We start from the raw sequence: 13,150 nt of genomic DNA on the forward strand, positions 1-13,150 counted from the left end.
CTATTTTGACATTAAACATTAATTAAAATCTAATCTATGAGGAGGAAGTTTTCGAAGGCACAGCTTGGAGCCTTTTTTGCTGCAATGACAATACGTGCAAATGCTTTTCCACAGGTCACGAGTACATTCTGGCCATCGACAGCGGGAGAGCTGGTGTTGAGAAGATCAACCCCAGCCTAGGTTTTTTTAATCGTAGAAGCGTGTGGTTACTGTAAGTCGTGGTAAAAACAGAAAGGGGCAAAAATATTTCAGATCGAGAAACAGAGGTAGGTTAAATCCTGTGTGTGTGTATTCTGTTTTGTGGGTGTGTGTTTACCCATTGTGAAGATTTGTTTTTCGGTATCTGGATTTAATAAATCAGCAGATTTAAGGTTTGGTGGAAAGAGGAGTGCAGTGACACGTTCATTGGAAAGAGATGCCTCACTCTTCCTCAATTTCTCTGCGAGACGCCATAAACCGTTACCAGCCAGCAACTAGGCATAATATATCAATTTAATCAGACACGTGTCATCTTGTTAATGGGTATCACTGGGGTGGTGTATTTGTAGAGTACGGTGAGGGTATTTATGTCTATACCGTAAAACGAGTAAAAGGGGCTCTTTTCTGAGCAGGCTGACGAATAACAATGATGTGGTGTTGGGGTTTAGGGTTTAACAGTTATGCTGGTATGGACGGAGGAGGAAGCGCGTTCAGGGTTGTTCAGGGTTTTACAGTAAGTAAGTAATTCGATGAAGTCGATTGGTTCTTCGGTTCGGATCTCTCCCCTCGCGGCATTCTCACTTATCAACCACGATCTGCGAATTTCAAGAGAAAAGTCGCTAGTAATTATCATCACAACTCGCTATATAGGAACGGCAGGATTTGTCAGAAGAGGTCTGGCTTCCCAGTCGAGATATGGATAAGAATACGCGGAAACCTTCAACTAAGTACTGTTAGGCTGTACAGGGTTTTTTTTGCTTGGTGTCATTGTTAGCAGGATGCGGGAACGAGGAGAAATTCATCTGCGGAAGTGCTTTTGAAATGAAAGCTGATTGGGGGTTCTTCGTGTATTTGGTCCACCATAGAAGGTTTCTTCTTTTAAGGAACCCACTCTATGAGTAGGAGGCAGGTGGGCTTCTACAGTCGAATTCTGCTGCAAAAGTGTTGTGCTTGTAGCGCTTATTCAAGTGCTTGTACTGCAGTTTTATTGGATGATCCAATTCCAGACACTAAAACTACTAGTGAAATTTATCACGAGGAGATAACTTCCTGCGTGTCTAGAAAATCGTCTTTGTTTCCTTTGATTGTTAGAGTACTCAAATCTGTTGATTGGGAGGCAGTCCGGAAGATTAAACTTTCTAAAGCAGCGCAAAGGTATGGGTTTGCTCATTCTTTGGAGGCATTTACGGTTATTATAGACATATTTTCGTGTGCAGGAAGGCCAAGCAAGGTTCACTATTTAGTTAGGCAGATCGTATCTTTCTGTAGTAGCAACAATTACGACACTTTTGCATTATTTTCTGTTCTAAACTGTGCCAAAGGATCGCCTTGTGCATCTCAGGCTCTTTTTGAGGTTTTCATCAAGTCCTCTTTGCTCTTTAATGCCTTAGATGTCTTTCTGAAGGCAAAGAAAATTGGACAGAAGCTTAGTATTTTCTCATGCAATTCTCTCCTTAAGTGTTTGGCTGAAAAAAATGAAAAAGAGTTGATGCGGAGCTTCTTCACTGAAATGGACAACTCTGGCCCGTCACCTAACGTGTACACTTTCACCATTCTGTTGAACTTTTACTGTAAAGAGGACATAGTCCTAGCTTCAGATTTTTTAAGAATAATGGATATCAGAGGTTTGAAACCTACGGTTGTGACTTATAGCACATACCTTCATGGTCTCTGCCGGGCTGGCCATACGGATTTCGCATTTACTTTTCTTCAAGAGTTGAGGATAAAAAACATCTTTGTGAACAATTATTGCTATAATGCAATCATTCATGGATTTTGTTGTAAAGGAAAATTAGATGATGCTAAAAATGTTTTGGGGGAAATGAAGGAATATGGCCTATTGCCTGATGTTCATACGTACAGTATTCTGGTTGATGGGTTTTGCAAGAAGGGTGATGTGCAAAAAGCTCATGATATGTTTGAAGAAATGCTGGAAGATGGAATTAGACCTACCATAGTTACCTACAGCTCTCTCTTGTATGGTTATTGTAAGAGTGGACAAATGGACACAGCATTGGATTTCTTTCGGAATCTGGAATCTTGGGGATTTAAGATTGACCTAGTTGCTTATGGCATATTGATTAATGGGTATTGCAAGCATGGAGATTTGGATCAAGCCAGCAGGCTTGTCGAGGAGATGAGTGAATATAATTTGGTCCCTGATGTTTTCATCTATACTAGTTTGGTAGGTGGATACTGCACAACTGGAAGATTGAATGAAGCTGTTGAGCTTTTCAAACTTTTGCCAGTTAAAGGAATATCACCCAATGCCTTTACTTGCACCATTATAGTTGATGGGTTTTGCCAGGAAGGACACAATAGAGAGGCTTGGGACCTTATGGAAGAAATGCATAACCAAGGCACTATTAATCAGTTTACTTATAATGCAGTCATAAGTAGGCTTTGCAGGGAGAGAAAATCGGAGTTGGCCCATGCAATGTTCAATTTGATGGCGGAGAGGGGATGTCATCCTGATGTTGTTGTTTATAGCACACTTATAGGTGGTTTTGCTAAAGAATCAAAATCAGTTCAGGCAAATAAGTTGTATCTTCAGATGTTAAAGTACAAGATCACACCCAATACTGTAACATATACAAACCTTATCACTGCATTTATTAATGATAATCAAATTTTGAATGCTGAATCCATGTTTGATGAGATGATTCTCAAGGGCATAAAGGCTGATGTGATCTCTTATACTGCAATTATTTCTGGATTTTGTAAGGTTTGGAATATGAAGAAGGCCTGGGAACTTTTTCAGAAAATGGAGAAAACTGGTTTAGTACCTGATGTGGTTACATATACCTGTCTGATTAATGGATTTTGCAAGTCACATCGGATGGGCAATGCCATTTCTTTGCTTCGTGTGATGAAAATGAGAAATGTGGATCCTAATGTGGTTACTTATACTGCTTTGATCTGTGGCTTTCTGAAAGCTGGCAATTTGCGTGGAGCTGAAAGATATTGCCAGAAGATGTTGGAGGAATGTGTCTTACAGGATGCTGTTGCCCGCTTGCTGTTAGATAAGATGTTGGAGGAAGGTGTCTTACAGGATGCTGTTATCCGCTTGATGTTAGACAAACAGCTTAAAGAGAAGAACCTACCAATTTAAGAAAGATCTTTCCGATGCTGGTAATCTACTTTCATGTCTGTCAAACCCTCTTGGTACATGATGTATTGTATCTGTTACTTTATTCAATTTATTATTTTTTTCTGCATTTTGTTGATATACAGGAATTGCGTGATGTGGTGCTTCATAAAGCCTTATTATCTGGAACTAGGAAGTTTTATCTGAACAGGGATATATTTTTTTTTGTTTCAACTTACTTGGATTGTTATGTCAGAGATGGCTGATGACTATGGAATTGTGATCGGGTTCTGAGGTATATTGAGTTCGTGTGCAAGATTGGCGGATCCCCTTTTTTCCTGATGTTCAGGAGCCTATCATTTCACAGTAAAAAGATGATTAGGAACCTAAGTTCTCCCTGTTTTGAAATCTGAGCAGTTGCATAGGAGTTTCTTATTTTGTTGATTTATATACCTATAAAAAGGCCTTCATGTGTAACATAACAATCACTCTTTTTTGCTACGGAATAAAGTTCTGGTTTGTTCTTTATTGGATAAACTTATCCTTGTTCTTTCACTCTGTTTGCTATTTTTTTTTTAATATTTACAGAAACTCTGCTTTCTATCCTTCAAGTTTTATAATTGTAGTGTTCTTTGTTGTTGTTAAAATTTAGGTTACCCACACTTTAGAGGAAACATTCAACTTGTTATTCTTTGAATCTAAACCACTGTGCTGCATCACTGTGCGCAGGTTGAGGAGTTCAGTGGTGGTTGAGTTTGCAGTACCAATCGGTCCTGAGTTGGAAGCAATGGAGATCCACTCTTGCGTTTTGAAGTTGCCACCAAACCCTGCTGGCCTTGGATTGCTGAAGCAGTCCCATCAAAGTTCAGTTTGATAACACCATGTGGAGTGGGAGAGTCCATTCGACCAACTTGGCAGGCCTAGACACATACATTGGGCAACAATCCTTCAATTCCCTTGCATGATGCCCCTATTCAAGGCTTGCAACTTCTTTTGGGTAGAAATCCATGCAAGGGTAGCACTAGAGATGCTCTCAATCACCCTTTCCCAGCTGCTATGCTTGCTATTGAAGTGACAGCTATTGCTCTCCTGTTAGATCCCCCATGGTGTATGGGCCAAACAAGCCTACAGGAGAGACTTCTCCAACCTTGTAAGACCAGAACCTAAAATCCAATGAGTGAGATCAGCAAGGCATCCAGGGACCCGTTGCTGAATTCCTGGTCTATTCATGAAATGAGTCCAAATATGCCAGGCATTACGGCAGTGGAGGAGCAAATGATTGGTGTGTTCCTGCTCATTGCTACAGTGGGAGTAGAGAGAGCATACAATAGCAGTTCCTCTTCACCTTAAATTGTCAAAAAATGAGAATTTTGCCCCTGATCGCACTCTAGATGAAGAACTTAACTTTTGGCAGGGCTGAGAGCTTGCAATGACTGCTTTGTGATTGTCATCATTGGTCCATCTTTAGGTCATTGAGTAGACAAGAGGAAACAGGGAATTTACCAGTCTGAGGGGGTCCAAATCAATCTGTCATTAACCTGATTTCTGTTTTTTGGATCTTCCAGCAGCGGCATAAGCCTTACCCACTTTTTAGATCCTCCTTAGCCTGATATTCTGTCACATATATTTGTGGATGTCTAGATTGGGGTCTACACTATTAACTGGTAACTTCCTTTGCTTTCTTTCTGTTTTTCTCTTTATTATATTTCTGCCTGTTTGTTGGGGTGGGGATACTGAAAGAATTAGGTATTAATTATATGAACTGAAGAAATTGATTCTTCATTTGCTTGTCTCTGTTACGTTTTTGGACCATATGGGCCAATGATTTTTTTTTTTTTTTTTTTGTTCTTGGGAAATTTGTCTTCTATGTTAATTAGTAAGTGCTATTTATAGGTCTGCAATGGAGTTTGATTATCTTTGTTTGACTAACATGAACACTTATTGCTGACTCCTCCAGAGTATTAGGTCTACTATTTGAAGTGGTGTTATCGTGCATGAGCTGTCAGTTGTGTTGAGGTTAGGAATCATAATTAATTCGTTTTTACATTGTTTTCATGAAGAATGGAGGAATATTGGTAGCAATTGAGAGAGTTCCCAAAGGTTATGCACTTATCTATTACCAGGGAAAGAATTATCAACGACCTGTGAACTTGAGGCCAAGGAACCTGCTAACAAAGGCAAAGGCATTAAAGTGCTCAGTTGCAATGCAACGGCATGAGGTGATTGTTGTTTTGTTGCTTTTCTGTTGTTATTATGTTGTTTTTTTGAACTAAAATAAGGTAAAAAATTATATTTGAAAACATAATGTGCAGGCACTTAGTCAACACATATCCGAGTTGGAGAGTAAAATACAAGAGATGAAATCCGATCTTGTAAGTGGCCTTACTTTCTTTTATTTAGTGCATATGCATGAACCTGAAAGAACGAGAGCAACTACAAAAATGAAACATAAGGACAGAGGGGATAAAAGGAAAACCAGCATTGCCATTTTGATGACCCATTAGCTTCTTTGTTAATGGTCCAAGAGTCAGTTTTACTCACTTTAATTGAAGGCAACATAATAGACTATATATGCTGGATCATATATTCTCAAAACATTCTTGTTGTTGCATGGTCTAAGATTAGGGAATGCTTGGATTTTTAGTGAATGAATTGCAAATTAAAATCCTCCAGGCATTTGAGGACCAAGGTATATAATATGGGTGATAGTACGATTCTTTTAAGAAATATCCGTCTCCTCCCTTCTCATGCAGACATGTACACGCACAAATATTATGGACACAGGAGGTGAGGCATGGAGATTTCTTGAGTTCCCAATCTAAGTTTCTTTTTATGCAAAGATGAACCACTGAACTAAAGTAGGTTGAGTACTCTTGCCCAGAAATGGGCGTACCACTGATATGTAACATATCAGCCAATATCTATTGGATTTTGCCCTCACCGATACGGGGCAAAATTTGTATTAGATTTCAGGGTATCAAATTTGTATTGGAGAAATGATATGCTCACCCTGCTCTTGCCATCTTTTTGCTAAGGTCATGTTTCTGTAAATCTTGGCTTCTAATTGGATGTGGAAGTAATGCAAGGAAATGTAATTAATATCAAACATTTGAAGTAAACTATACTGACAGCAAAGAAAGTTAATAATTTAATAGGAATGGTGTATTTATCATCAATAGCATTATAACTTAATTTTGCTGTAATGATGGCAATGGCGATGGATTCATTGGTTCTTATTTTTATCATTCTTTTCTTTGATTTGATGAAATTGCTTACTATTCTTAAAAAGCTTTCTGATAAATACATGTTTTCAATTCACAGTCCTCTTACTATAATCATAATTATCTCACTATGTTTTATTTCATAGGAAATTTCTGATGGTACAGTTGATGAAGAAAATAAAATAGAGCATTTTCTGCTGTCACATTCCAGCGAGGTGAGATAACATGCTTTTGAAACATTACTTTTTGGTTTACATTGTTACAGATACAACAAATTGTGCATTTTATTATATCATGCAGAGCGAAGAGGAGAAGTCCTGGCTTGAATCTGATGATGATGATGACATCGATGAGTCAAATATTGAAGATAATTGAGGATGTTGACTAGGGAGCATGTACTAGTAACATGTTCATCTCCAAAGGGTGAGTTGAAACATCCGTTTTTTAACATGCTTTCCTTTCTGCCTGACAAGGTATTTGTTCTTGTTCTCCTTTCAGTCTCTAAAAAATACTGCTTGTTCTGGTGGTAAGTTGGTCTTACTGTATGCATTTGCCTTCTTGGTGGTGGTAGTGGGCCAAGTTACCCAGGCAAAGCTGGAAATATTTTCCGATCTATTCTCCCTTGTTATCTGCAGGAGTTGGGCAGATTTTTGTTAGATCAGAGTAACCTCCTGTCTGCATGTCTTCTGCTCTGAGTATTTACAAAATTTTGTCTACCAAGTTACGTTTTTTTCTTCACTCTTTTAGTACATCTTCTACCGAAGTCAGCAATCAGCCCCGATGCAACTCAGATACTGTGTGGTTCTAGTGACGGGAATGCCTACTTATTGCAGGTTGTTTGATCTTAATAGATCGTTATCATCCGTCTACTTTCTTCTGTTATTTCTTCATTGCAGTTATTCCTCTTTTTGTTTTTAGATTTGATTTTAATTACCATAGTCTTTCATCAGGTGGACAAGCCTGATGTCAGTCCTATTGCACTTAAAGGTCATGAAGGGGAAGTCACAGCAGTAGACTGGTATAACACTGTCCAGAACTAACTGCTACTTTGAGTGCTGGTTACACTTCTCTTCATCTAATCTTTTCGTTACCCTTTGCAGATGCCTATCAGAAACAGGAAAGATGGCAACATGTTCCGATGATTTCATGGTAAATATACATGTTGAACGATACTCCTACATTTTGTTTTGTGGAGGCATAACCAGCCTCTGCATGCAGGGCAAAAGAGCTTACTCGGGATGCAAATATAACTGCTTGTGCTCTTCTTTGACAGAAATAGGATAGAAACTGAATTTTAATTTCCATTATATACCTACTGGTTTGCCACTTGGTAAACATTTTCACCCTCTAGCCCTTTTGCTTTACACAATGAAGTTTGGGTGCACGTTTGAGACCCTCGAGAGTTCAAAGATCAGCAAACCTTTAAGGCGTGGCTTTGATTCCGAAATTACTTGTATTTGGATGATCCTTTTTTTAGCACAGTACTGATATGTTTGCTTATTCGTAGGTTTGCATCTAGAACATGGATAAAGGCTGCTTTTGGGCAGCAATTTCAGATGAGCATAGGAACCTGGTCCTTGAAGAACACAAAGCCGAAGCTACAGATGCTTCTTCCTGTCAAACTGAAAACCCAGCAGGACAACTATCACCTGCACGAAGTGTGGAATTTGAAGTTAGAACACCTGAATCCTCGAAGAAAAGGGTTTATTCATCTTCTTTCTGCGAGGAAGGTATAGACTTGCAGAAGACTCCAGAGTCTGTATTGAAGAGCTCATCATCCGTTTTGAATCCACCTTCTTCTCTATAACGAAGAACCATTAGAGATTATTTCGCAGCCATGTCATGAAATCTTTCTTTTTTCTTTAGTCCTGTATTATATAATCTTACATTTGAAGAAACAGAGAGCAAGAACGAAGGTATACTTGCCAGGTTTTCGTTCAAACGCAGAAATCAAGTAAGCACTTTTCCTGATCTGGATTTTGATGTGTATCTGCTGATGATTTCTATTATGTTCCTGGAATTAATATAACTGAATGTATTTGTTTTCTTTTAGGTTTGGTAGAATAAAAACTGGAAAATGCACGAAACTGGTTCTGTATCAATGAAGGATGTAGAGGTTTGTTTGTTCAGTTCATGGAGTTAACTGAAACTGGAGAAGTTTTCTGCCTTGTTGAAACGATGTCCACCTCATTATACAAATTACTGGAGCCAGAGTGCTATCCACACAAGAAAACTCACGACCATAGGATTGCAATGGTTGCTAAAAAGGACCTGAGCTTTTCTTTGTCTGTTAGACTGGTCATCGAAGGCTCCAAAGTCGGAGCATATAGACATAGAAGAGAAACCAGCTAAGGAACAAGAGCTGTAAATCAGATTTTAGCAGTTTAACTACAACCAGGTCAATCCTAGGCTGTTGGGCTGTACCTTGTTCACCTTCTATTATTTTCATTTGTTTTGAATCTTTTTGATTGATCACCAATGGTAGCCATTTTAAAAGCATTCCTTGAAACTGAAAAACTGAACTATCATTGCATTTTTCTGATTTATGCATTTTAGAAAGAAAGAGAGAATGCAGTTTGTTGAATAGTAAGAGGGTGGTTAGTTTTAAATCTGGTGATATAAAAATCTATATTTCAGTAACTTACTGATTTGTATAAATAACTAAACTATCTCAGTTAAGACAAATGAATATTCAGATAACAAAATTGATCAAATAAGCAGATTTCAAGTGGAAGATGATGATAATAGCCGGAATTGGACCCTAGTGGTAACCATGAGTGACCAAGGGGTGAAATCACAAGATTAAAATTTTGAATTAAACCTCGTACAGGAATGAATGCACACCAGCACGTGTGTGTGAAGTCCAAGGGAATTGCGAAAATTTGCAGCTAGTTATTCTCTCTATAGGCTAATTCTAATATGCCTCAAAAAGTGGGAGAAAATATAGTTGAATAGATGTGTATATTTTGCTAGAGCTGGTTCAAACTAGGTCGCTTATATCTGTAGAGCAGAGGCAATTGAGCCAGCCAGGCTCAGTATTTCAAATGGAGCTTTGTTTTGCACTTGACTCACTGTCAGTGGGCAGGAATCAGTGATCCAAAAGTAAGTCAATCCATTTGTTGGATTCCCTGAAAGAAAAAAGAAAAAAAAAATTAACTCGAAGTTTGGCAGAAAAAAGAATAACATGGTGCAGCCATGATATTTGCTGATGATTTTTTCTGTTTTTCTGAAAGGAAAGATGCATACCTTCTTTATCATGTTCAAACTTTTCCCATGACTTATTGGGAAAGATCCCATGTGTCACATAAGCACTGATTTTTGCTGCTCCATGATCAGCCAAAACTTTCTGCAGTATAAAAAGCAACATGGAAAGTATTCCCACTTTGAATTCCATATGAAAAGCATTTCGCTTACCTGACAAATATTTGATAGTAATACAAAATATTGAAGTTGAGAGAACCTGATTACCTGGCATTCGATCAAAGTGCCCCCTGATTGTACTAAATCATCAACAATCACAACATGACGACCTCTAGGATCTCCTTCTTTGAGACGAACAAAACGCTGGTCTCCTTCCCGAACCTTGGTGCAAATAATCTGAAGGTGCAAATCAAGTTATGATATTTTCATTACAGAAAATGAAATGCAATTGAGTAATTAATCAGAACGTCACCGCAGGGAAATGATGGAGCTGTTTGTGGAATCGTTTCCAGGCGCCCTCATCAGGAAAAGCAATTGCTATCTAAATCAAGATAAGTTATATAAAACAAGTAAATGATACTCTAAAAATTCAAATTGATCAATCTTGTAGTTCAATAAAGTGCAACTAAAAACAAACTGAATAGTAAAAAAATCCATTAAGACAGTGAAAGAGTGCTTCCAAAATTACAGGGATGAAATTCAGATCTGCAACACAAATTTCTTGAATATAGGGAAGTTTCCTATATGTGTGGGTTTGATGGTTAATATTTTCGTCACATAAAAGACCGGTTCCAAGTTTACCTTATTCAGTAGCATTTGTTCTTTCAGCCAGAAATGTGACTAATAAACTTCAAAAACATTGTTTTGACCAGAAAAAATAAAATTGCTGCACAGTTCCTAAAATCTTAAGTACAAATTTCTTGTATGTGGCACAGTATTCCTATTTGCGTATTTTTAATTTTTCTTAATAAAAGACTGATTTTAAGCTTACCTTATTCAGTAGCATTTTGCTCTTTCAACCAGGAATATAACTAATAAACTTCAAAAAGATGGAGTTGACCAGAAAAAATGAAGTTGATGCACAATTCCTAAGGTTAAAAACAAATTCCAAACTTGCAAGTTTTGGTGAAATACCATTAAGTCAAGAAGCAATTATAATACACCATAACAATTCTGAAAGCATATGAGACTATTGAAAATGAAAGAGCTTACGCATCTAGAAATCAGCTAATTTCATCCATCTTACATTGTCAGAATCAGGAAGTAGTTGAAGCCTATTTTTAAGCAGAGGTATCCCACTCTCAAAGCATGGTAAAACACTGTCACCAAAGTAAAATCTCTCCTGAAAGTTAAAAAAAAAAAAAAAAGAGTTGATGTCAATTAAAGAGATAACCAAAACTCAAAGGACAAGAGACAACATGTAAAAATTGGTTTTGGTGATAGTGTATTCATTCACACACAACAACTGATGATACACACCGGCAAGGCATGGATATCAAAAGTCACTAAGCTTGTGGGACCACCCCTTGATATTGGTATATTTGACAAGATTCTAGCAAGAGTAAATGCAGTTGCAACATCTCCTTCCTCTTCCATACGCTCAGAAGATCCGGTGGGGAAAAAAGGAAGCACGAGAGTGAATGAGGAGATAAACATCCTTGGCAATGCATATATGATGGATAGTTGCTCAAAGATTACTCCAGGAGAACTAAATGACGCCAAGAATGCTACATGTTGGCCCCGTATGCCATAAGCATTAGAAATGAATAAGTTTGGGAATCCATCATCGAATGTCCTACACAAACAAGCAAAAAATATAGTCAGACAGTCCTCTTGACTTGCAAATTAGATTTCAAATGATAAAACTTATGACCTTTTGATCAGAGAAATTAGTATCACCCCATGAATTCCATCGAGTCTAAGACAAATATGAGAATCTAGCCCCAGCAGAGTTGAAGTGAGGAAAGCTTTTGATCATACTGCTACTTTGTAAGATGTGGAGCACTATACACAGGCTAGGGCAAATAAGCTTGGAATACAATCAAAATTGTCCAAGTGGCTGACGGTTTATTTTTGTCCCTCAGTTACTTGAACCTTCAACATAATGCCAGCTATAATCCTGAGGATTTTCCACCTCAGGAGTGGTTTTGCTTGACAAAGGATAGTGACCCATGCTAATTTTCATTTGGCCACCCACCCTTTATGCTTTTCAGTGTTGTTACCGGTGCCAAGAAACATTGAACAACTCTCCACATACCCTTTTTTTTTTTTTTTTGGAATTATTAAGTGAGATTTTAAAAAGGCCAAAACAAGATACAGCAAAGGCGACAAAGGGGAGGATCAATTACAAAAGGGACATGCGACTCCTAATCAGAGCGCCACGATGAAGATGAATATAACTGGAGTGCTAATAGGTGCTAAGCAAGGGAGTTTCTCATGAGTTTATCGATAAATAAGTCCCATGGGGCCGGTCAATACTAGGAAATTTATGACCGTTAAATTTCCTAGTATAATTATTAGTTCAATCTTCTTCAACACGGTTAAATTGATAAACATGCTAATAGGGAGCTGCGACGAAATTTGTAACTGCTAAGAAGTCTAAAAAATGCACAATGCAAAAGAATGTGAAAACCATAAACGGGTAGGAAATCCTTCTCCGGCTGAAAGTAAAAATTCCAGATAAGAACATATAAAAGCGGAAGCAAGTACAAGAGTGTGCTGTTGTTACCCTACGACATTTCAGACATAAAAAAGGAAAAAAGAAGAAGAAAAGAATCAAGTCAGCATGCAAAAATTACACAGGCACTCGGCACTCTGCCTAAATTGCTAAATTCAAGCATAAAGTTAGCACGGAAAGCTCTCATAAATTGAAACTCCAAGCAGACCCACCTCCAAGTAATGCTTCTAAGCTCGATCGAATCCGACTGCGCAGCAACCCTCTCGGCGAGCGCCTTCGTCTCCGCACAGTAAAAAAGGCAGACCTTCTTCATAGTCTTGGAAGAAATAGACGAATCCAAAGCCGTCGATGCCATTGGAGCACCCGAAGAATTATGCATGAGATCGGAGATACGATCAATACGCCATGGCCGGGGATGGTCGAAGCTCTTCAACCCCGAGCGGACGACAGTTCGACTCTTCGCATTCTTCCAGACCCGTGGATCCGTATCAGGTTTCCCACGGAAATGAGGCAAGCTTCGAAGGAGATTCAGGTCCCGTAGTGGGGGAGTACATGTAGACGTGCGCGGCGCAGTTGCCGCCATCAGTCGGCGGAAGCAGCGGCGAGCGTTGCCAGTGCGTTGAAAAGAAGCGAGAAAAGAGTTTTCCTGGCGCTCCGCTTACCCGCTCGCGTTGGGCGTAAACGGGCAAGTTAAGTCACATACTGCCAGATTCTTGTTTTGGTTGGAACCGTTTTAGTGGGTAGGGGTAGGTAATGGTGGAATCT

The 13,150-nt window shown here is 38.7% G+C and overlaps 2 protein-coding genes across 9 annotated transcripts; one reads left to right on the top strand and one right to left on the bottom strand.

Annotated features, from left to right (window-relative positions):
* Positions 1 to 667: 667 nt before the first annotated feature.
* LOC137936497 (pentatricopeptide repeat-containing protein At1g63330-like) lies at positions 668 to 9,017 on the top strand. 7 transcript variants are annotated; one of them, XR_011109546.1, is made up of 12 exons: positions 668 to 3,330; positions 4,016 to 4,950; positions 5,347 to 5,505; positions 5,599 to 5,658; positions 6,654 to 6,722; positions 6,808 to 6,930; positions 7,143 to 7,170; positions 7,255 to 7,340; positions 7,458 to 7,525; positions 7,608 to 7,656; positions 8,015 to 8,461; positions 8,561 to 9,017. XR_011109546.1 is itself a non-coding variant. In XM_068781214.1 (2 exons), exon 1 carries the CDS (start codon positions 1,094 to 1,096, stop codon positions 3,308 to 3,310), a length of 2,217 nt encoding a protein of 738 aa, XP_068637315.1. In that variant the 5' UTR covers positions 668 to 1,093; the 3' UTR covers positions 3,311 to 3,330; positions 3,433 to 3,449. The 7 variants fall into 7 exon arrangements, 1 of the variants encoding a protein (XP_068637315.1); XR_011109544.1 differs by having other exon boundaries at positions 7,143 to 7,340; XR_011109545.1 differs by lacking the exon at positions 7,143 to 7,170.
* A 179-nt stretch (positions 9,018 to 9,196) lies between these two features.
* Positions 9,197 to 13,105, bottom strand: LOC137936500 (ribose-phosphate pyrophosphokinase 4-like). 2 transcript variants are annotated; one of them, XM_068781218.1, is made up of 7 exons: positions 12,598 to 13,103; positions 11,188 to 11,503; positions 10,955 to 11,050; positions 10,181 to 10,249; positions 9,976 to 10,104; positions 9,754 to 9,853; positions 9,197 to 9,635 (listed from the first exon to the last, which is right to left on the bottom strand). In XM_068781218.1, exons 1-7 carry the CDS (start codon positions 12,966 to 12,968, stop codon positions 9,502 to 9,504), a joined length of 1,215 nt encoding a protein of 404 aa, XP_068637319.1. In that variant the 5' UTR covers positions 12,969 to 13,103; the 3' UTR covers positions 9,197 to 9,501. The 2 variants fall into 2 exon arrangements, with proteins under 2 accessions (XP_068637319.1, XP_068637320.1); XM_068781219.1 differs by lacking the exon at positions 10,181 to 10,249 and having other exon boundaries at positions 12,598 to 13,105.
* Positions 13,106 to 13,150: the final 45 nt, after the last annotated feature.

Source organism: Aristolochia californica, unplaced genomic scaffold (assembly GCF_029961685.1).
Source record: "Aristolochia californica isolate CCGP_79_NKW_82.1479 unplaced genomic scaffold, dmAriCali1.0.hap1 SCAF_7, whole genome shotgun sequence".
In the NCBI taxonomy this organism is placed as follows: domain Eukaryota; kingdom Viridiplantae; phylum Streptophyta; class Magnoliopsida; order Piperales; family Aristolochiaceae; genus Aristolochia; species Aristolochia californica.

Coding starts and splice junctions, on each gene's coding strand:
- LOC137936500 (XM_068781218.1), bottom strand. CDS start 12,968: ATGGCGGCAACTGCGCCGCGCACGTCTACATGTACTCCCCCACTACGG. Junction 11,504..12,597: donor CTTAGAAGCATTACTTGGAG/GTGGGTCTGCTT, acceptor TTGTTTGTGTAG/GACATTCGATGATGGATTCC. Junction 9,636..9,753: donor GTTTGAACATGATAAAGAAG/GTATGCATCTTT, acceptor TTTTTCTTTCAG/GGAATCCAACAAATGGATTG.
- LOC137936497 (XM_068781214.1), top strand. CDS start 1,094: ATGAGTAGGAGGCAGGTGGGCTTCTACAGTCGAATTCTGCTGCAAAAG.